Here is a 22,151-nt window from a genome sequence, read left to right as displayed (position 1 = left end):
GTGGCTACAGGGATTTCTTTGGTTTGATTCTCTTAGTAACATTTCTTTACAGTTGCACTAATTACATTTGAGTCAGTGGAAGTGTACATGTTTGTCAAAACTAAATGGAGGAGAAAGAAGAAGGTAATCTTTTTTCCATGGAGACCTAGTAAGGCCAAAATACAAACCAGATGAAAGGCAAGAAAATATGCCAGGTTGTTCTTCTTACTTACTGACCAACTCAGTCAATATATTTATGGACCATGAAATAGTCTGCAAATGTGTTGTGGCTGTGCTAGTGCTGTTCTTGCTTACAATTTACCAATTTGGCTTTCTAGACAACACTAATTTCAGTAAAAAAAAAAAAAAAAAAAAAAGATTTGATTGTAGTATGATTACATTTTCAGAAGTTTTCATCAAACTTTTTAGACTGGAGAATCTGTATGGTCTTCCTGTGCCTGTTTGGGTTTCCTCCCACACTCCAAAGAGATGTGGATGTGAATGATTGTCTGTCTCTCTGTTTTAGCCCTGTGATGGACTGGTTACCACTCCAGGGTGTTACCCTCCACTCACCCTATGACAGCTGTGACCCTAAGTTAAGAAAATAGATGGAAACAAATGAGCATCAGTCAAGCTAAAGGATATCATAAGACAGTGATGCCAAAAATAGTATACAGTAATACGCAGCTAAAATGTGCTGTTACTTTTAAATATATAATAACATGTTAAAATGGATTACACATGAGCTATAAAAATAAAGAAAATAACTTTCTTTCTAAAATGATTTTAAGATTATAAAATGATTAGGCCTTAATTTAAACAGGCCTTCTTTGGAAATCTCCTGGATGTATTTTGGCTTATCTTCCACTGAATATGATCCAGATTAACTTATCAAACTGACAACATTCTGTGTAGTACTTATACTGAGTATAAAATCTGAAAATGACAAGAAGTACAATCTGTTCTTACAGTGTGAAACAGTTGTGACACAAACCAATCTCTTCTCTCTGCTTGATGCAAATTATCAACCAGTATTCGTTGACAGAGACAGGGTGCGACTCCTACAGTGTTCCAATCTAAATGCAAGAAGTGATTAACAGGCTCACGCTCATTTAATTTCCACTTGTATGCATCGCTAGTTTCGTCTCACATTATGGACTCACCATCTTCAGTGGGTACATAAATATTGAGGTAAAGGCAGTCCTCACTCTGGTTCTGAACATAGGTGGCTGCAGCGTCCAGGTTGTCTGTGAACCACACGGGTAACATGATCTCAGGCAGGACCCCGTGCACATTCTGGGGACACACAGGTGCAAAATGAGTGGCATTGCGAATTTCTTGCCAGGAGCCCGGGGCTTCAGGAGGCTGGAAGCGCCTCTCGCCAATAGGTGCGGTGGCATATGGCACACCTAAATACTGTTCCACTGGGCCCAAGATCTCGTTGTTGAGCTCTTTCCTGATACCACGGACCTTTCCATAACTTGTGGATACTATGGGGTGTTTCAGGTCAACTCGTTGACACGAGGAAAGCGTCAGGTGCAGCGCTAGTCCCAAGAGCCACACCAGATAGTGATTAGCAACCTGCTGAGAAGTATGGTGACGTTTCCCACCATAGCCCTGGTGGCTGGCTGCGCTGAATGGAAAAAACAACATGTCCAAAATAAAAGCTCTCGTACTCATATCAAAGGGACTTCAGCTGGGAGTAGAGAGGGATCACAAACTCAGTGGGATATGGGAGATGACAAAGGCAAAAAGAGGATTGGTGGAAGGGGGCGGCAGGTTAACAGTGTTCCTAGAGAGCCATGGTGAGGTCGAGGGGCAGACAGCATTCTCCAGTAGACTCTGTGGTCTCATCTGCCTTCCTCTTTGGAGCTCCTGAAGGGTCCAGAGCTGCAGGTGGGAGACCAATTAAACCTGGAAGACACAGACAGGTTGCAGTTTGAGTAAAGGCATGTGAATAGATCTGCACTTCGCTCTGTCAGGCTGTTTAAAAAGAGACAAGAGGCACAGCGGGATGTATTCTTGTGCTAAACTGTTTCACAAAACTGAAACCAAATATTATACAGTATGTGTTAATTTACTTGCCTTTTTTCAATTTTTGGGATAATTGTTCTCAGCTGAAATTACTTCAGGATGGACTACACTTTGTTTATGGCTCTTAACAGGAATGACAACTCAATCAGTCTCATCTGTATTTAGGTTTAGAGCTAATTAAGGAATCCATACTACCATAGTAATTAAGTATTTTTTCCATAGTAAACTGTATTTTCCAAATATTAGCATCATTTAGCTCAATACAGTGCTGTCCTTAAATAAAGCTGCTAGCATGGTTGTATACTCCATGTTCCCTTTCAAAATAAGTGTTTAAATAATTTTAAACAACATGTTGTCAAACTAACTCCACATTTAATAGTCCTACTTAGGGTGAAAGTTATTAATGAATATGAAAGCACCTGAACCTGTCATCTTTGTCACCTATTTAAACTTAACAAACAGGTGGCTAACATCTATGTAAACCTTTTCCTTATATTTTAAGGCTGCGTTTACATCACTCTGCTGATAAGTTGGGAAAAGATTTTGTGTAGCATGCATCTCTCATCTGAATATGTCGTTACATGTTGTGTGATGGCTCCCTAATGCATTTAATGCATTCCTGTTAAATGGGAGTTTTCTCCCCACTTTTCAGTTCATTTCAATTCAGTTCAATTCGTATAGCGCCACATCACAACAGTCATCTCAAGGTGCTTTATATTGTAAGTTAAAGACCCTACAATAAAACAGAAAAAACCCAACAGTCAAAACGACCCCCTGTGATGCAAGCACTTGGCAACAGTGGGAAGGAAAAACTCCCTTTTAACAGGAAGAAACCTCCAGCAGAACCAGGCTCAGGGGGGGGCAGCCATCTACCGTCACCTGTTGGGGTTGAATGGAGAGAGACAGGACAAAAGGCATGCTGTGGAAGAGAGCCAGAGATTAATAATAACTAATATTTACCAAGTGCTTGCTCATAGGGTATTGCTGAGTTTTTGTCTACAATATTACATAGAATAGTCTTTAGCTTACAATACAAGATGCACTATTGTGAATTCACATTATATAAACAAGACTGAATTTAATGAAAATGATAACAGCTTTTAGGTCTATTACGTATGAGTTACAGCGCATGCTTTCAGAAATACTATACATATTTTACATTGAATGGAAACTCGAAAAATGCATGCAATTATGAACACCTGGTTGTTGCCATTATTACGTTAAAACAGGAACTTATGATGAGTATGTGAAGGCAGGGTTAGAATATTCACTGTGGTTGTAACCCCCCCCCCCCCCAAAAAAAAACACAAAAAACAAAAAACTAAACACATGCTCACACATGTAAAAAGCGAACAATCCCCTCTGGCCCTGCACTCTTTTCAGCCACGTGTCAGTTAGCCTTTTTCTCACAAGTCTCACAAATTCAGTTCCTTCTTGCTTCCACATCATTACAGATGAATGGGCAGCGCTTATCTTGCTGTGGCTTTGGGAGACGGAGCCGTTTAGGTGTGATAAAGCCTTTATGTGTTGCCAACTGTTGGTTGAATGCTACCTCATCCCTTCCCTCCACCCACAACCCCACACTCTACTGCCAGTCAACAGACACAGGGATCGATAGTTAAATACAGCAGGAAGATGGGGTGCAATACCCCAGGATGTTTAAAGTTAGTGATGTACATAATGACAAAACAAGGACAAGCTGTGTGGAAAAATATTCACTTGATTAAAGCCTTATTAGCGCACTTCATGGAGGAGGTAAGATTTGTAAGGACACCCTGAATCCTCATCAGAAAAGTTAACGTGCATACATAGTCAAGCTGAAAATCCAACTTAGAAAAAGATTAATGTGAATTATACACAGTACATGACTCTAAACTGTGCTGCAAAACACTCATTGTGAGGGGGTAAGATTGCGTGGTTGGAGAAGCCACTAAAATTGTGGAATAACTCAAAGAAATGGAGGAGATGTGTTCATTTGCCCAAATTGCTCATCTCATTTTGGCTTTAGCATTTTTTCACTAAGCAAAGTACACTTAAAGGAACAGTGTATCATTTGAACTTGCCTTTTTTGCTTATTTAAATGATAGGGGTTGATACCACTCTCCCATCTGTCTCTTAGAGCCCTGCCTACCATTTCTAAAGCTCACTGAAACCCCTTCATGGACAAAAATGGACAAAAACCTCTTTGAAAATTCATCTGTCCTTTGTTTTCAGTAGGAGAGATTACTATTGGCTAATAACTGCAGCACTGATCAGCAGTGATGAAAACACGAAAACCAGGTGCACAAGCCAATTCATAGTATCCCTCTTTTGGTGTTGCCTTCATTGGTAACTTCTGTGAATCTTTGTCATTTATGTGGCTTTAGTCTTTATTTCACTAATCACTTTTTTAAGCTGATTTGCAAATATAATATCTATCTATCTATTAATAAATATCTTTTAGCCTTTAAGCCACAGGCAGTTAAAAACACCAAGAACTGATGCTGGATAAACTGTTGTTTCTTATCAAAACCTGATCCCTACATTACCCACAATACAACTGCACAGAGTTTAGTCTTAAGGTGATTTAGGCCCCAGTCGCACAGACCTAGAGACCGGTTGGCAACCACCTGGCAACCACTGGTCACTAGGGAAAAATGTATATTCCCCGACTAGCTGGTGAGGAGGAATTTCCTTGCTGTTGCTAGGTGAAATTGTAAAGAGGTATACGGTGCTGCAACATAAAACTCCTTTTGATTGCTTTGTACAATAGCAGATTACTCGTCGTCTGTATGTAAAAAGCCGACTTATTTGCAATAAGTATGACACAAGCCAGAAAATGGAGACTGTTCACCTTTAATGTACAATTTGTGCATTTTTGAAGTGTCAGTTTTAGTGCTTTGAAGACTAATGGTCTCAGCTTTCAGTTTTTGTTGCACTTTTTCAAGCAAGTTTTTGCAGACAAGTCAGTGTGTTCCATGCAAAACACGGGTGACCGCAACAATCTGGTAGCAACCGAACAATCACAAGGAGGTTTTTGGTTCAGTACCCTCTTTGTGACCAATTTCACTCCCCAGCTGGCTGTGGAATACACATTCATCTCCAGCAATCAGAGGTTGCCAAGGGGCTGCCAACTGTTCCCTAGTCCAGTGCGACTGCTGTCTTAGATGAGCTATGCTGGTAGTGAGTAATGTAAACTCAAACCTCAAGCAGAGGTGAGGAATTCCAAAACTCCAAAATATATATTTTCATATATGTGGTGACACTGACTCAGTTAAGCCAGGTTGTTTTGTGAAGCTGCAAATGGTTAAGAAGCTTTTCTTTTTTCTTTTTTTTTTTTTACGTATGTAGTTCTAGTCTCCAAGACCTCAAAACAGACTTTGATGCACAAACTGAGCAGAGTTTCCATTTAATTTGCTCTAAAACTGCAGGGAGATGGATTTTGTCATTTCCAGATGGAAAAAGATGGCTTGAAACAACCGCAACAAGCTTCCTAAAGTACAGCAACAAAAAGGAAATCCTGACAACTGGTCTCAAACTATAAAGGATCAGTAATATTGGAAGTTAGTGAGATCAAGAGAATAAAACAAAACGCAGATGAACTGAAGTTCTACAGCCACACACACACACTCACAAATACACATATACACACTGTAAAGAACACCTTTATAAAGGTTGCAGTTTTAAATAGTGCCTGACTACACAACAGATGCTGTCACTGCTCATTGCTTACATTTTCTACATTCATGTACACATTTTGATTTTAGAACAGCTATCTGTGTTTGCATTCTGTGGGTAAATGCAGCTTAACGTACAGCACAAGCCCAAGGTCAGAACACTTTTTAGTATGCCCAGCAGTTGCAAGGATGCTCACAGAGGTATGTCATTTCTGACAAGGACATCATAGGTGAGTCAAATGTTAGTAGCCTGTCAGATTGGTTTTAATATGCTATCTTGCCTCCCTGCATGTACTAGCAATGATGTCCATACGTTTGCACATAGATGCGTAAAATCCAATGAGGCGTCAGATGTTGCATGCAAGAAAAGACTACAGTAAGCACAAATTGGTCTCACATGTAACTTGGAAATGGTAGTACCCTAACATCTGACATCTGTTCATGTCAACCATCCGTGAGCTGGAACGGCATCGAGCGCACATCTCCACGCATAAAATGGGATAAACTGACACACAAATCACCAGGCTGATGTAAGCTGTTTTCTCTTCTGTTTTATATAATAGGTAGTCCTGTCAGCTGAAGCTGTTTGAGAAGGTAATGCCTCCCTGCCAGTGGGACACTTTTATGGGTATGTTTAAATGAAATGGTCGGAGTGGTTTGTGAAAACTTTCGCTGAATGGTGGTGTTTGAGGAAAATGCTTGCCTTGGGATTTTTTATTGCTTTGTTTCCACTTTGACTGTTAAAACTACATGCACTACTTCAGCTGTCAAGCTGCTCTGCTCTGCTAGTCAACATCTGTGGATGACAAGCAGCTTAGCAAGCCAGAAACAGAGTGCTGAGTTTTTGACTAAACTTTCTTATCTCTTATCTACTGTCTCTGTTCTGAGAAAATGAACCTCTGGTGGCTGAATATTGTTTTCTCTTGCAACCAGCAATATGTAGATACAGCAGTCTGTTGTTTTTTTTGTTTTTCTTTTACGCACCAGTTTCTGATGAGGAAGAGAACTCTTTTATTTTTTTTTTCCAAAGGGTGACTTCTGTTTATTCCCTTCACCAGCAGCTCTGCAAGTTAGCAGTGTGCTACACATAATGCCTCTTTTTTTTTTTAGAGATTTTAGGAAACTGGTGTGGGAACTGAGGTGATAATCAATAGTAGTATATAATTACTTGGTGCTACCAATATTAGATTATCAGTAATAAAGTTGTTTTATTAAAGTAAACAGAACTCAGCTGAACCTGAACTACAATGCTAAGGCTTGCGCTCTTAAAGATGCTGTGCATGTAACTCAAGCAAGGTATCATGGAGATGGGAAAAAGATACGCACAAAATTGTTTGTTATTGAGTAATTACATAGTTCCCAAGCACAGTATTTCTTGTGTAAGACATTTCTTTAAATCTTAGGACATTGGGTTTAAATGGGAACATATGCAGCAGTGATGGTCATGGTATGCATGATGTAAGGTAAGAAAGCAGGTGACTCACACATGCTGTCAGCCTCCCTGTGATTTTTGTAAGTATGCTGTTCTGATTAAACCAGAAGATTAGATGCCTTAATGTTCTCTTAAACCTTAAATTGACCAGGGAAGAATATGTTGTCTTGCTGATGAACCGAGAGGCTAGCAGATTAGACTTGTCAGACTGAATATGTAGGTTCAGCCAAAGGGCCTTATCCTTATTCCCTTTTCACACGAGGCAGTGAAGCTACCCAGAATCCACTTCAGTTCCTCTGTGTACAGCCTGCCAGGATGCACAGGGTGATTCAGGGTGAATAGACTATGGGGGAAGAAAGAATTGCAACTTCCTGGAAGTTGCAGCTTACTCTTCTAATGGTGGGTTTTGAGAATTCTCTCAAAAGCCACCATTAAAGGGACTCACTTGATTTGACAATCCATTACTGAAGATGTTGGTCCATTTAAAAAGTCCTAACAGGCCAGTTTCATGCGGTTCTTGTCAGCTACAATTAACTGTGATTCATCTGCTTTGAGACTCAACTATCAATCCACTTTCGTAATCACAGTCCATCACAGGGCCACCACAGAGAGTCAGTCAACCACACACGCTCACATGCAAACTCTACACAGAAGGGACATGTCTCATGCCGCCCGCACCGCGTGGATGTGGTCGCCGGCTTCACCACTAAGCCACCCAGGCGCCCCAGATTTGAAACACTTTAATTCGATTTTTTTCATTTTCATATCTTCTTCTTCTGATTATTAATATATAGTATGACAATAAATAATAACAAGAGTACCGCTGAGTGGGTGCCCACCCTCGGCTGTTTTGGATTCATAATGGGGGAGGAGTCTGAACAATATGTGTCTATGATGTGGATTTGAACTTCCTAGATGAGATCATTGTGGAGTTATTGCGTTCACAAGATTTTCATAAAATTTGACCTCTGACCTTTATCTTGAGGTCAAGGTCACCAAGATTCAAAGTTGTGTGAGATTTTTAGTACATACATCTATGGTGCGAATTTGAATGTTGTAGTTGAGATCATTCTTGAGTTATCACGTTCAACAAGATTTTCAGAAAACTTGACCTCTGACCCTTACCCTTAGGTCAAGGTGTTACAAGCTTACAATTTATCTGTGTGCTCTATGCTCCAACCCTCATCTATGGCCATGAGCTCGGGGCAGTAACAGAACGAAACAATGAGGTCACAGACATCTTCCGACTAAACTCATGTGCCAACTGGTTTATTATACTGAACCATCTATGAAGTTGGTCTTGGCACCTATTTACTGGTAAATCAATGACCCGTGTTTCCATCTCTGTCTATTACTGGATAATTTCAGACCATCATATTTCTTTGTCTGTTGACAAAGACTGCAGAAAAGGAAAAACAAGCCTCAGTTTGCGGAGCTTTGGAAGATAGCAAGCAATTAATGAAGCCAGCTATGGAGTCAGCAATTCACACCATCTCTGCAGGGAAAAGGTAATTCACATAAAAGGTAATTCCAGCCATAGATACTGACTTTCAAAAAGTACTTGGGTTACTAATAGCCACAACACTTCTGAGAAGTATTTCCTATAGGATGATGATTGGTCTGAATTAACTGCAGATAGCTGACAAGCACATAGCTTATTAAATACAACAAAATCTACACAATTTATTTCATGCAAAGTGTACTGTCTCTTTTCTGGATAGCTGCAAACCTTTTTGACTAAAAAGAGTATTTGAATTATTCACTGTCCCCCAATTTTCTGGTTATTTACTCACCAGCCCAAAGGATGTTTACAAAAAGGTCTCTTAAAAACCAGTGGCAAAATTTCCACTTAATTCAGAATGAATATTCACCTTCCCTGTTGTCCTTTGTAGTTAATTTCTCTTCAGTTTTATCGATATGACATCAGTTGACAAAAAAGTAATCTCAAAGCACTTTATGACATAAGGGAAAAACCCCAATGATACCATGAAACCTTTGAGCAGGCACTTGGTGAATAATTAAGAACCAGCTCACACTACCATAAGTCCAAATGACAACTTTGCAACCATGCCAATGCTGAGCATTCTCATGCTGCCAAGAGGATCAACCCTTCAATTTTAATAATCAGATGGCAATTCCTCTGGCAGAAACCTAAGCAAAAAATGACATTTGTAACAAATTCCAAATACAAACTTTTTTTTGGTTTGTTCTTGTGATCATTACATTAACAAAAAAAATCCTTAGTAAAGCACGAGAATTTTGCAGTTATTTGTTGTCATGACTTAGCGTCACTAAGTGTGATATTTACATAAATAGAAAATGAGTGCCATGTAAATTAATTTCCTTTAAGCTTTTATGCATGTTCTTGTAGAAAGTCTGGTCTGATTTCTAACTAAATTTCTCTGTAACAAATCTGTTCTACAGAGCAATATCCAAATAAAGGTTAATCTGTCAGAGAAACATTTTAGGTTATATGTTCTTGTGGCAGTATTAATTTTTATGGCGACCCCATAATTGCGGAGAACTGCTGCATTGTTAGTGCTGATGGAGGCTTTGAACTTCATCCTACAATTTATTCCATTTACCATAAGCTCTCCTGACTCCAAGAGCAGCTCAATCAGATACCATGGCCACTCCATCTGCCACTGCGCTCCCATCATCATCTCAATGCAGCCAGAAAAATCTGAGGGATATCCTCAAGGAAATATCACTTTGCTCTTATTACAATTGCAATCAAACCAAGATATGACTGCAAACATCCAATTCAAAAGCTATAATGGCTTTCTGGACAAATCCTGAAAGAGAAAGAAAGGCCAAGCTCAATATAAATCTCAGGTCACAACAAATTAAACAGACTACTCCTGATAAACAATATGAAAATGTTCACAAATAATCAAGTAGAAGCCAATTAAAGGGGTCTTAATGAAGCATTGATGCAGGTTATTAAAGCTGGAGTGAGGATCATCAAGGAGCAGGCAGTCAAAGCAGATAGGAGATGGTAGACAACAGGCCCTCTGTCACCACTGGACCACAAAATCAATATGTTGCTGTTGGTAACAACAGTTTCTTTTTCCGCTTAACACGTGTGGATCACATGGAAAGCCATTTATCTTACTGCTCTACAAACACAGCACAACAACACTCAGAGTATGATATCTTGACATCTACTGGCAACAGAACTTTAAAAATGTGTTAGAGTAGAATGCTGTTGCCTCTAGGGGCTTTTACTGTTTATTTATCTGCTTTTTTTTTTAAGTGTGTTTGGGGGGAATGTGCCATAATGAGGCCAAGTAGTGTGCACAATCTGGTGACACACTAATTAGCGATGATCTAGGTGAAACGCTAGCTGTGTTAGCATGTGTATAAGTGTCTGTGGGTGATACACACAGTTTGAGGGAGCAGTCTGACAGCTGCTTTGCCCCAAGCTTAAAGCTCATTCAAGAACAGAATGGTAAACTCAGTTAAAGAGAGAAGGCAGCTTAACCATGTTAAAAATGACTGTCCGATCTTACTGACACATGGTGCCTGGAGATGAGAAAGACAATCTTTTTCTAACTCTGAAAAAAATAAAATTTAAAAAACAAATTTGGTTGCAAGTTTGAAAACAGTGCAAAAGAAAATGTGTCTAGAGGGGTCAAATTTACAAGATGTTCAGAATGAAACTGAATTAACAACCTTGCATTCCTTTGGGGAGGCACATTCAAAACTAAGCTCCCTTAACAAATCTAGAATCAGCTTTCTTCTTGATTCTATAGAAGGAGAGTAAAAAAGAGATTGAGACTATCAAGATGACATGAAATTCAAGATTAATCAAACTCGGAATGTAGCCATGGGCCAGAAATTACTTTGGCCAGATTGAAATGTGATCACTGAATGTTCACATAATGTTTCAGCCTCTAGAGTGTTGGAGATACACTGGTGGACTGGCTAGCTACCACCCATTTCAGTATTTCCCAAAGTATCTGCTGTAAATGGTTGTCTCATGCTCTTGGTGTGGGCGTGTTAAGAACATTTTACTGGCAACATGCATGTCTGACTAATTCATCACCCTCTGTGTCATCCATCCAACTGACAAGCAAATCCCATTCCTTTCATTTGGAGAATGTCTGGATGGAATGCGTAGCAGGTTGGTAAAAGAAACTGCCATCACAGCCCAAAAAGACAGAGGGCTATAAAAATCCCTAATAATAACATTTACAATGATAAAAATAATACATGAGAAATATATCCCCAATTCACTGTTTAGCATGAAACTGAACAATACATTTTTAATGTGTATTTGTATTTTGTATGTTGCGTGGTAGCAGAAAATAGGGACTCTAAATGAATATCATACAAAACCAGAAATGTATTAGTTGTTGTGACCTTGCTACCTGTTACCTTTACTTTTTCTATCAAACTAAAGGATGTTAAAGTAAGAAAGAAAAGTAACACTGAGTTGACAAAGTGACAAAGAGTTGACAAACTAAAATGACCTCCTGGTAGATATATGCCTCTGCCAACCAGTGAAAATGCAATTAATTCAGTTCAATTCAATTCTATTTATATAGCACCAGATCACAACAACAGCCACCTCAAGGTGCTTTATATTGGGTTTTGGCAGCCAAATTTTCATAATCATTGTAGAGTCAAGGTTAGGGGTTATTTTGTTTCATTTTGTTGTCAAAAAGAAGCAAACAAAATTTCAGGTCACTATCGCTAACAGTTTTTGAGATATGGCACCTGGGGTACCTCCTCATTTCTACCTAGTAGATCACATATTTACAAGCTCAGGTTCATGGCAATTCAAATTTTTAATTTACATTAGTTTAAAAATCAAAAATTCTTTTTTTTCAATTTTCAGCACTGTCAAAAGGTCCAGGTGGCATTTTTGTGAACCCCTTATTTACCTCTGAAGAGGCAAGAAAAGCATATATTTCTGATCTAATATGCTGTCTTAGCTGGCCTAATTTTCTTCAGGGTCACAGGCAGTTCAAAATGTAAGATATAAAGGTCCAAAAATGCTTCCAAGCCACTATGGCTTGAAAATAGCTGATATTAGCTATTTTTCATGACATCATAAAATGATCATAATTCATGTGAACTTGATGAAATTACACCTCCTAGGTAGCATAGCACATATGGACTGCAGCCATCTGAAAATGACAATTATATGAATTAGATATCAGTTTCCTAAAGAAAATGCTGAATGCAGCACATGGTTTTTACACCACCAACCAACCAAAATGCTGCATCACAGTCACGTGACCTACTGCAACTTGAGTGCAATGTTCACAAAATGGGGCCAAGATGAAGTTGCCAAGATGGATCCTAGCTAATTTCAATGGTCCGGCATGGTGTGGTTTTGGGACCTGATTTGATTTTAAAGAAAACTTCAAAAGCTTTTTTTTGGTAGAGAGAGATCAAAAAAATTCCAGCGGGAAGGGTTTCAAAATTTCATTTGAAAGGGATGAAATGATGTATAACCGGAATTTGGGGCAGACAAAAAATTTTTCCATCCATCCATCCATTCTCTTCCGCTTATCCTGTTCAGGGTTGCGGGGGGGCTGGAGCCTAGCCCAGCTGACATAGGGCGAGAGGCAGGTTACACCCTGTACAGGTCGCCAGCCTGTACGGGCTTTAATTCATGAATTTGACATCGAAGTAAAGCTTGTAGAATGCTTGGGAATAACTTAAAGATGGTTTATGTTTAGCTCCAATTGCAACTCAGCTCAAGGAAAAGTTCTAGTGTGTGCTGAAATGTAGCCGTGTGGGTCACTTGAGGTAAATGGTCAGCTGGGCACGTACCAACCAAATCTGGCAATTTTCTAAGCAATTTAGGAACATTAAGATTTTGGAATACTTACTAAAATTAGTATGTACGGGTTGAGAATTTCAAAAACTTTTATTTGGTGTAAAAAATATTTACAATACCAACAAACAGACATGAACAGTAGAAGTTATCACTTATCACTGTTTGAGTGGCCACTTGACCAATTCTATAGCTACAGTATTAGCCAAGTACCTATTTATAAGAAGAAATCTCCGGCAGAACCAAGCTCAGGGAGGGGCAGCCATCTGCTGTGATCGGTTGGAGGTGAGGGGAGGAAGACAGGACAAAAGACACATGGGAGAGAGCCAGAGCTTAATTGCTAATGATTAAATACAGTCATAGTGTATAAACACACAGAGTGAAAAGAGGTGAGTGAAGAAGAAACACTCAGTGCATCATGGGAAGCCCCCAGCAGCCTAGGCCTATAGCAGCATAACTAAGGGGTGTTTCAGGGTCACCTGATCCAGCTCTATCTATAAGCTTTTTCAAAAAAGAAAGTTTTAAGCCTAATCTTAAAAATAGAGAGGGTGTCTGTCTCCCGAATCCAAACTGGGAGCTGGTTTCACAGAAGAGGGGCCTGAAAGCTGAAGGCTCTGCCTCCCATTCTACTCCTATGTATCCTGGGACCCACAAGTAAGCCAGCAGTCTGAGTGTGAAATGCTCTATTTGGGTGATGCGGTACTATGAGGTCTTTAAGATAAGATGGGGCCTGATTATTCAAGACCTTGTATGTGAGGCGAAGGATTTTAAATGTTTCTAGTTTATTGCACAAATGCAAGAAAGCAGTTCTACATATTTGTTTAATATGTGCATTGAAGGACATATCCTGCTCAAAAATGACTCCAAGATTCTTCACAGTGTTACTAGAGGGCACGGTAATGCCATCCAGAGTAAGTGTCTGGTTAGACACCATATTTCTAAGGTCTTTGGGGCTGAGTACAATAACCTCAGTTTTACCTGAATTTTTTAGAATTACATTCCTGTTGATACACAATTAAATATGTAGCAAAGAAGGAAGGAAGGAATTGGAAGAAATTCACTAGGTGGGCGCCAAAGATTAGTATTACCAACTCACTATCCTACCAAATGTGAAATATGGCTGCAACACCTCTTTTGTTCCTGTTTTTGGTGTTTAATCTTTTTTCTTCTTCTTCCAGCTGCTTCCTTTAGGGTTCGCCACAGCAGATCATCTGCATCCATCTCACCCTATCCCCAGCATCCTCCTGTCACACCAACCTTCTAATTACTGCATCCATCAATCTTGTCTGTGGTCTTCCTATTTTCCTCCTTCCTGGCAGCTCCATATTCAACATCCTTCATCCAATATACCTACTAGCCCTCCTCTATACATGTCCAAACCATCTCAACCTTGCCTCTCTAACTTTGTCTCCAAACTGCTCAACCTGAACTGTCTCTCTGATATACTCATTTCTAATCCTGTCCCTCCTGGTCGCTCACAATAACAATCTTACCACCTCCAGCTTTACCTCCTGTTTTTTTGTTTGTGGCACTGTCTCCAAACCACACATCATAGCAAGTCTCACTACCATCTTGTAAACTTTTCCTTTCACTCTTGACTTTTCCAGCTGTCTTCATCTCATTCTCACACATGGATTTTGTCTTGCTTCTACTCACTTTCATTCCTCCTTTCTCCGGTGCATACCTGCCCTTCTTCAGGCTCTCTCCTTACCTGCTCCTTCCCTTCCTCAGTGTTTAATAATGGCCAGAAAACTACCTTTGCAGAACATTATGATTACACAGTTAAGTTGGGTTATCACAATACTAGATTTTCTAACTACATAATGATACCAAGGAAAATAGTCAATATTCGATACTATTTTAAATAACACAGGAAAAAATGACAAGAATGAAGAGGGACTATATTTTTTTAAAATACAGGATTAGAATAATACAAACAATAACATCAATAACAACAGTCGTCTGAGGCCATGTAAAAAATACTGTAACATAACTGTAAGCATATGACACATTTTAGGATTCTCTTGGGTAGTGCAACCCCCCATCCCCCAAAACAACAAAGACAATATTTTTAGATTAGATTGTCAATGCTGTGTTGCTGATCAAATAGAGGGTGTTTCTGTTTCTGTGTAGATTCAAGAGATTTTATTTGTCATTTGTATTCTCAAGGTTTGGGTACATAGGAATTCCTGTGCAGAGCTCTTGAGAAATAACAAGTAACTGTGCAAGGTATCAAAAATATAAGTAGAAAATATTAGTTGCTGGTAGACTTCTCAGTTTCAATCTGAGACTTTAAGAGAAACACGACACTTTTTTTTTTTTTTTTGCATTTTTGGCCATAGTGGCTTTTCATGACAGTGGAGAGAGACAGGAAATGGGCGAAAGATACAGGGGAAGACACGCAGGCAAATCGGCAACGGGCCGGGACGCGAACCCGCGTCGCCCGCACCGCAACGCGGCTTGTGTATGTGGTTGCCGGCTTCACCGCTAAGCCACCCAGGTCCCGAACGTGACACTTTTTAAACAGGAATAACTGTTATCCTGTTAAATTCAGGTTATTAACATTACAGTTGTGCAGGACTGATAGTGTTTGCTGCCTCACGTCAACATTAATATTAGTATGTTTTTATTAGTTGTGAGCCGCTATCTTAATAATGACTTAACAGATGGATAATGTAGCTATTGGACAATTGCTAATAGTTAAATGGCTAACTTTAACATGTGCACTGCCCAGGTTTAACAGTTATGATACTTCAGTGTTGCGAAATGAGACCACTATTGACATCTATTGATCTACTGCATTAAGAGATCATTCACAATTATCAACATTTTCCAAAGCGTACAAACCGTACGACAGGGGTTAACACCAGGGGTGAAAGTAGTTTTAAATTCTTGCTGGTAATATGACAAAAACCGTGTGTGTGTGTGTGCATATATAATATTTTATTTATTTGTTTTTATTTAAAAGTCTGTAGATGATAAGTAATTTATTGTTCGTCCTGTCCCAATGCAAGCAGAGGATTTTAACGTCTGTGCACCACCTGTGTAAAATGATGCAGTCCATCAAATCGAACGCACCAATCAGACCGTACGGGCTTACTTTCACCCCTGGTTAACACCCAGGGTATGCTTTTCAAATAGTTAGAAAATGTCGGTCAGAACTATGTAATTTGGGCACTGCCGCCTGACCGCCAATGTCTGAGGCATCCACTCTCCTTCACTTGTACACCACTGCACCATTACGTGGTCTGCAGCGATATGGTCCTCCGGTCTTGCGAATCAGTTCAAAGGCTTCATTGAATTCTCTAAAATAGGCCATCATCGATTCAAAGAAAGACTCTACTGACGATATTAGGCAGGAACAAGCTGCAAGTGCAGCACAGCAGGTGTGGAAAGCAGCCAAAGTCGCCAGAGATAAATTCAACAAGGAAGTGGAAGCATTGTTCCAAAAAGCCGAATCAAAAATGGAAACCATAAACCACAGAGAATGATGATGGATTTTATTCAGAAGGTATGTACATTACTCCTACATGCTCCTGGCATGTTTTCATCTATGCTGGCCCATATATTTGTATCATGCCTACCTGAGATAATCTCACAGAGGTAAAAAAGCCTAGATTTCTTCAAGTAAGCTTTCGTAAAGTCTAAGATAATTGAAAGTGGTTTACAGAGGTGTCATTAAATAATACAGAGCAATTGTGATAAAAACTCCTATGATGAAATATAAAAAATATATCCCATATTGTTTATTATCAGTCTACTTTGTGTTAATTGTTAAATGATCCTATTAAAATATAGGTATATCAACAAACATGTAATTATTGTGGCATTTATTTATCAGAATGTTTTACTGGCAATTTTAATATGAGTCACCCAGTGTTATAATATCAAGTGTTTGTATTATGGTATTGTAGGCTATTTGGAGAGACTGTATATAGTTCAATCTAAAAAATCTGCCCTATTTCATTAAGAATTTTTGCACAAAGTATCGGTATTGGATCGTTATTGCCGGTACCAGCTTGAATTTTACTCAGTATTGGATTGGAAAGGAAATCCTTAACATCGAACATCACTAATGCTTTGTATGCTTTGGAAAATGTTGATAATTGTGAATGACCCCTAAGTGTTTTTCTTTTCACTCACCTCTTTTTACTCTTTTTATACCCCACAGCACATTCAGTCACTAGTTATTAATCTCTGGCTCTCTTCCACAGCATGTCTTTTGTCCTGTCTCTCTCCCCTCAGCCCCAAACGGTCGCGGCAGATGACTGCCCCTCCCTGATTCTGTTAAAAGGGAGTTTTTCCTTCCCACTGTCGCCAAGTGCTTGCTCACAAGGGGTCATTTGACTGTTGGTTTTCTCTGTAATTATTGTTGGGTCTTTACCTTACAATATAAAGCACCTTGAGGTGACTGTTGTGATTTGGTGCTATATAAATATATTGAATTGAATTGAACTGAACTATTTGCCTGCTTGTGAGGGGTGGGGAGGGCCTGTGTACCTGCCTGTCTGCAGGTGCTGTTTGAAATTGTGCATTAGCTGGAGAAGGTGTTGCTAATTTAATTCAGGTTTAATTATATAGTGCCAAATCACATGCACACACACAAAAAAAAACAGTTGCCTCAAGTCGCATTATATTGTAAGGTAAAGACCCTATAATAATTACATGGGTATCTAATCAAATTTTTTGTTTCAATTAGTATCAGTTTTTTTTTACACCTTTTTTAGTTGTGAAGTACACCTTGGTCTTCTGGATATAAAATGCCGTCACTTTGTCACTTTATCCTATAAGACATTTGACTTTTGACTATATAATTGCTTTGTGATGTCACAGTGGCCTTTGACCACCAATTTCAAATAATTCCTTAAGTCCAAGCACCAAATGTGACAAAATTTCCATTCACGCATCAGAAAAGCATTACAGTGAGCTTGATTTTTTTTCTTACCTTTTACTGTCCAAATTTAATCAGTGTTTTCTTTAGTTCATACCAAATCTGATGCAATTCACTTAAAGTACTTAAGATATCATGTATACAAATAGAAGAAAAGACTGTTTCCATATGTGACATTTAATCAGACACTGAATTGATGACAATGACGTTTGTGTAACACTGTAAATATTTAGAGATAGCTAGAACCAGAGTCTAGATTCACAAGAGCAGTTTATGACTGGAAAATACAGACCACAGACCAGTGTGAATTTTGAATTGCTGCCCTGTTTATGGGAAATAGGAGACACAGAAATATACTTTCCAGTGTACACTGGTTTAAGACAAACCTAACAACTGTGTCAAAACACTCTAACAGCTGGTTAATAATGACTGCACATCATGTTAGTGAACAACTGTGAAACTTAGTGAGTAAAGACAAAATGACGTCCAAAAGGTTTAAAGTTACAGGTGAAACATTTTTGTTTTGTACAATTTTGTGCAATTTCTGAGTTGAAATATTGCAAAGGAGTACATTAAGACCTCACTTGCTAGTGTGTTACGACCTGTCACTAGTCATCACTAAGAAAGGCCAGGCGATGCAAATTTCAAAGCTTTAGAAATACTCCTATCTTGTCCCAACAATCGGAGGCCATGTTCCTTTAATCAGTTTCCTAGCACTCTAAAATGCTTGAGGTGGGAATTTGAAAACAGAATAGCAGGGCATTTTTAGAGAGCTCTTTTAAATGTTGATAGTTTTATTAAGAAATAGCAGTTAACAGCAATAAGAGGTGAAGCTGACTGCTCATATTGTTGCTAGAAAGGCAAATCAAAACCCCTATTTGACTCAAAGAAGACCTTTTGGAAGGCTTAGCTGGCTCTGGAGTGGTGGCGCAGTGTTCTACTGTGCAGCAACATCTGCACAAGCATGACCTTTATGGAAGATTTATCGGTAGAAAACACTTCCTTGGTTATAAGAACTCTAAAAGATACCAAGTACAAAACTAATCTTAATTAAAATATTAAAAAGAAGTGCCGTCTTGTGCTCTCTTAACTATTAGCTGTTTTTATCTTAAAAATACTGTTCTTTGGATTAAGAGCATCAACTAAAATAAAATAAAATACAATCTGTTCTGTCTTAAGAACAGTTTCTTAAAGGCTAAAAGATTATAATGCTATTTCTGACAACTAAATTGATGTAGGGAAATAATAACAGCACAAGAAAAAAATCCCAAGGAATAAAAATACATAGTTGTGAAGGCGGATGGAAAGAGCAAGACATGAAGCCAAAATTAGGACAATGGGGACAACTTAGAAAAAGACAATGTGAGGAGAATGATGGCTGGAAGCAGAAAGGTAAAGTCAGCCATGGCTGGTAGTAGGGCTAGGGTGCTTTGCTGTCTGTTACAGGTCTTCCTCTTGCTCTTCAATCATACTGAGAGTTTATGAAGACAGCATGTCAGATTGAATACTGCTGATTTTGTCAGACTTGGATACAACATTAAGACAGCATAAACAAAGAAAAAAGAACTATACTCTTAGCATATTCCTAATAGTTTCAGTCTGGTCTTCAGACTGAACTTGAGAGGTAAAGGCCTTAAAAACTCCTTGGCTGCATTTTCCTCTATTGTATCTATCCAAGGATTTATAGCCTGCAGCATTGTTCCACAATTGGGGTTCAACAGTGATACAAAACCCTGCTGTTGATCTACTATGGACCTCAAATGTCCCTGAAGCCAAAGACCAGCACTTTAACATCGCAGTCATTGCTTCATTTCACTTTACACATACCTTCATAACACGTCACTCTCCGAGTACTTTCTGCCTGTGCTGTTCATATTTTCAAATGGCCATTCTGCCATAAAGTTTCCCTCGCAGCTCATTTCAAACCAATTCCATTTCAGTAGTGTCAAAGGAGAAGTAGCATGGCTGTTAACCGTGATTTTATAAGCCACAGACGGAAAAAAGAAAAGATCCATTTCCAGGAGGCGAGAATCTTGACTTATTTGAACAAAAACAGTTTGTTATCACACTATATATTTAAGAGCATTGTTCAGTTTAATGCGTAATTAAACTTATAAAGTTTACTAATTAACCATAGTTCCAGAAGGCTCTTAGATGAATTAGTTTCTAAAGTTTTGGAATTTTGAGGAGTATACGATATAATATCAAACTACAGCAAAGTCTATTTTGGAAATGAAAGCAAATGTTTTTTTCACATGCCATTTCCAATCAGCGGTGTGTTTCATAATTGTTTTCAAAGACGAACGCTGATTTTGGGGGGGGGGCGGGACATTCATGTCAGCATTATTTAATTCAATTCATATCATACTTTATTAAGGACACAGTTCATGGGGGATCCATAGAACAATAAGATAATCAAATATACATGTACACAGCCCTGTATTAAGATGATAAGCATGTCACATCAAGACTGGTCTGCCTATGCCAACAGGATAACCTGCTAATAAACACCCACACTCCAGCTGCAAATCATTTATGTTTTTCTTAAATGTGTTCTGAATTCCCTGATGGTGTTTGCAAGGCCGACAAAATTGAGCAGTAGTGGCAAAAGCCCTCTTTTTTTTTTTTTTTGTTTTTTTTGATTGAATGCTTTCAGGTAACCTTGTGATAATGAGACCTTACACAAAGAAACAACAAGAAGTCAAAAAAAAAAAAAATGGCCTGACATTTCTCAGTAATTCCTAGTCTATGTGAACTGGCCCCAGTCTAATCAAACATACCCCTGCTGGGTGAAATCACTTTAATGTGAACTGAGCGTATGCTTAATTTAACCATTACTGCAATCTCTGCTGTCACAGTAACAAGCATGGTCTTGCCTTTTTTTCCAATCAAATAATCAAGGTTTAGCCACTTGTGTTCTGAACATTACATCCAAAATGTGACGGAGTTGTTCTCAGTTTTCTATTTAAACTGATATCTGTTAATAGGTGCTACAATTTGGCATTTAGCTACACATTTTACCCCCACTCCCAACTGGAAATAATAAACCTGAGGAGCATTGGGAGAGTGTGTGTGACTCTTTCTTACATAAGATCACGTGAGTTGAAACAAAAAGAACGAGGCTATAGAGAGCACACATGCTGACAACGCAGTGTATTTCGAGAGAACCAGAGATCTGGTGGAAGATTTGAAAAGACGTAGCATGAAGTGCAGCAGGAAAGCGGGAAAATGGAGCTGTAATATTAACACTGAGTGATAAGTCGATGTAACGCAGAGCGCATGCTTAAGCGCTTGTTAAGGTGAGAATGAAAAGAAAAAGCCTGGAACACAAATTTATGGAGAAATGTTATCGCCCAGATTTAACCTTTGATTAAAGAAGGTTAGCTTGTTTGTTAAGCAACAGCAATCCTGCTGACATTGGAGAAGCTGGAGGGAGCTTAAAGTTGACACCTATTTTAATTTTTATAAGCCATTAAAGGGCCATTTTAAGTTAATTATTTGAATATATGCTGGCAGTAGGTTCTTACCTCATTCAGAGTTTTTAGCTTCAAAGCAGCTTTTAACTTGCTTCGGTTTTCATACAGTGTTTAGTTAGGTTCAAAAGAACTTGGCTAGCTTTAAGCATTTTTTTTTTTTCACAATGTAAACGCACATGTTACAAAACTCTGTTTGCTAGCTTACAATGACAGCCACACAAGACATACCTACACAGTTCATACGACCGCTACAAGTCTCACTCATAATCTGGGCTGCTCTCTTTTTATCCCTGATTACAAAAGATGATTACGTCTGATTTCATTTCTGGGCAAAAAGAGGGTACCTACTGGTGATATGTATGTTGGGATAATAGTTGATAACAACAAAACAAAACTGGGCTGATAAGTTCTGAATAAAGTAGGGGTGAAGAGTCTGGTATGGGTGAGACCTTCAGACATGTTATAGGTAGCACTGCAGGCATCATCAATCAGAAAGAAGGCATGAAAACCCTTTTTAATGACATTTTACTTAGAATGAGACACCAGAATTTTGATACTATAAGATCACGGCTCTATTTTTGCTGAAATAAATTATAAAAAGTACTCTTAAGACCTGACTGGCAAACCAGCACCTTGGCTTCTGTTGTAATATTAACCAATTCAAACCCAAGCATCAAGAATATCAATAAAGCCTTTCAGTCCATAGTGAATAATGAGCAGAGGTGTTTGTTATGTTGCTCAGATGCGATTGCACCAGTGTATTACTGGCTCTCTTTTTTGTAATTCAGTGCCTGTTTTTTTTAAGCACATAGCATCCATTCTGTCCACATGTTCTTGTTTGTGTAGTTTGTGTCTTTCAGTGCTGCTGAAAACCCAGCTCCCTAACTGCTAT

At 38.8% G+C, this 22,151-nt stretch overlaps 1 protein-coding gene across 1 annotated transcript in view; it reads right to left on the bottom strand.

Annotated features, from left to right (window-relative positions):
• Window positions 1–22,151, bottom strand: part of nlgn2b (neuroligin 2b) — an 85,364-nt gene that overhangs the window by 45,270 nt on the left and 17,943 nt on the right. The window contains exon 2 of the mRNA XM_030746380.1: window positions 1,143–1,893. Within this exon, the coding sequence (XP_030602240.1) occupies window positions 1,143–1,659 (517 nt within the window). The 5' untranslated portion in view covers window positions 1,660–1,893. The remainder of the gene's footprint in view (window positions 1–1,142; window positions 1,894–22,151) is intronic.

Source organism: Archocentrus centrarchus, chromosome 14, assembly GCF_007364275.1.
Source record: "Archocentrus centrarchus isolate MPI-CPG fArcCen1 chromosome 14, fArcCen1, whole genome shotgun sequence".
In the NCBI taxonomy this organism is placed as follows: domain Eukaryota; kingdom Metazoa; phylum Chordata; class Actinopteri; order Cichliformes; family Cichlidae; genus Archocentrus; species Archocentrus centrarchus.
Note: the sequence above shows the minus strand (reverse complement) of the source record. Positions and strands in the feature narration are given on the sequence as shown.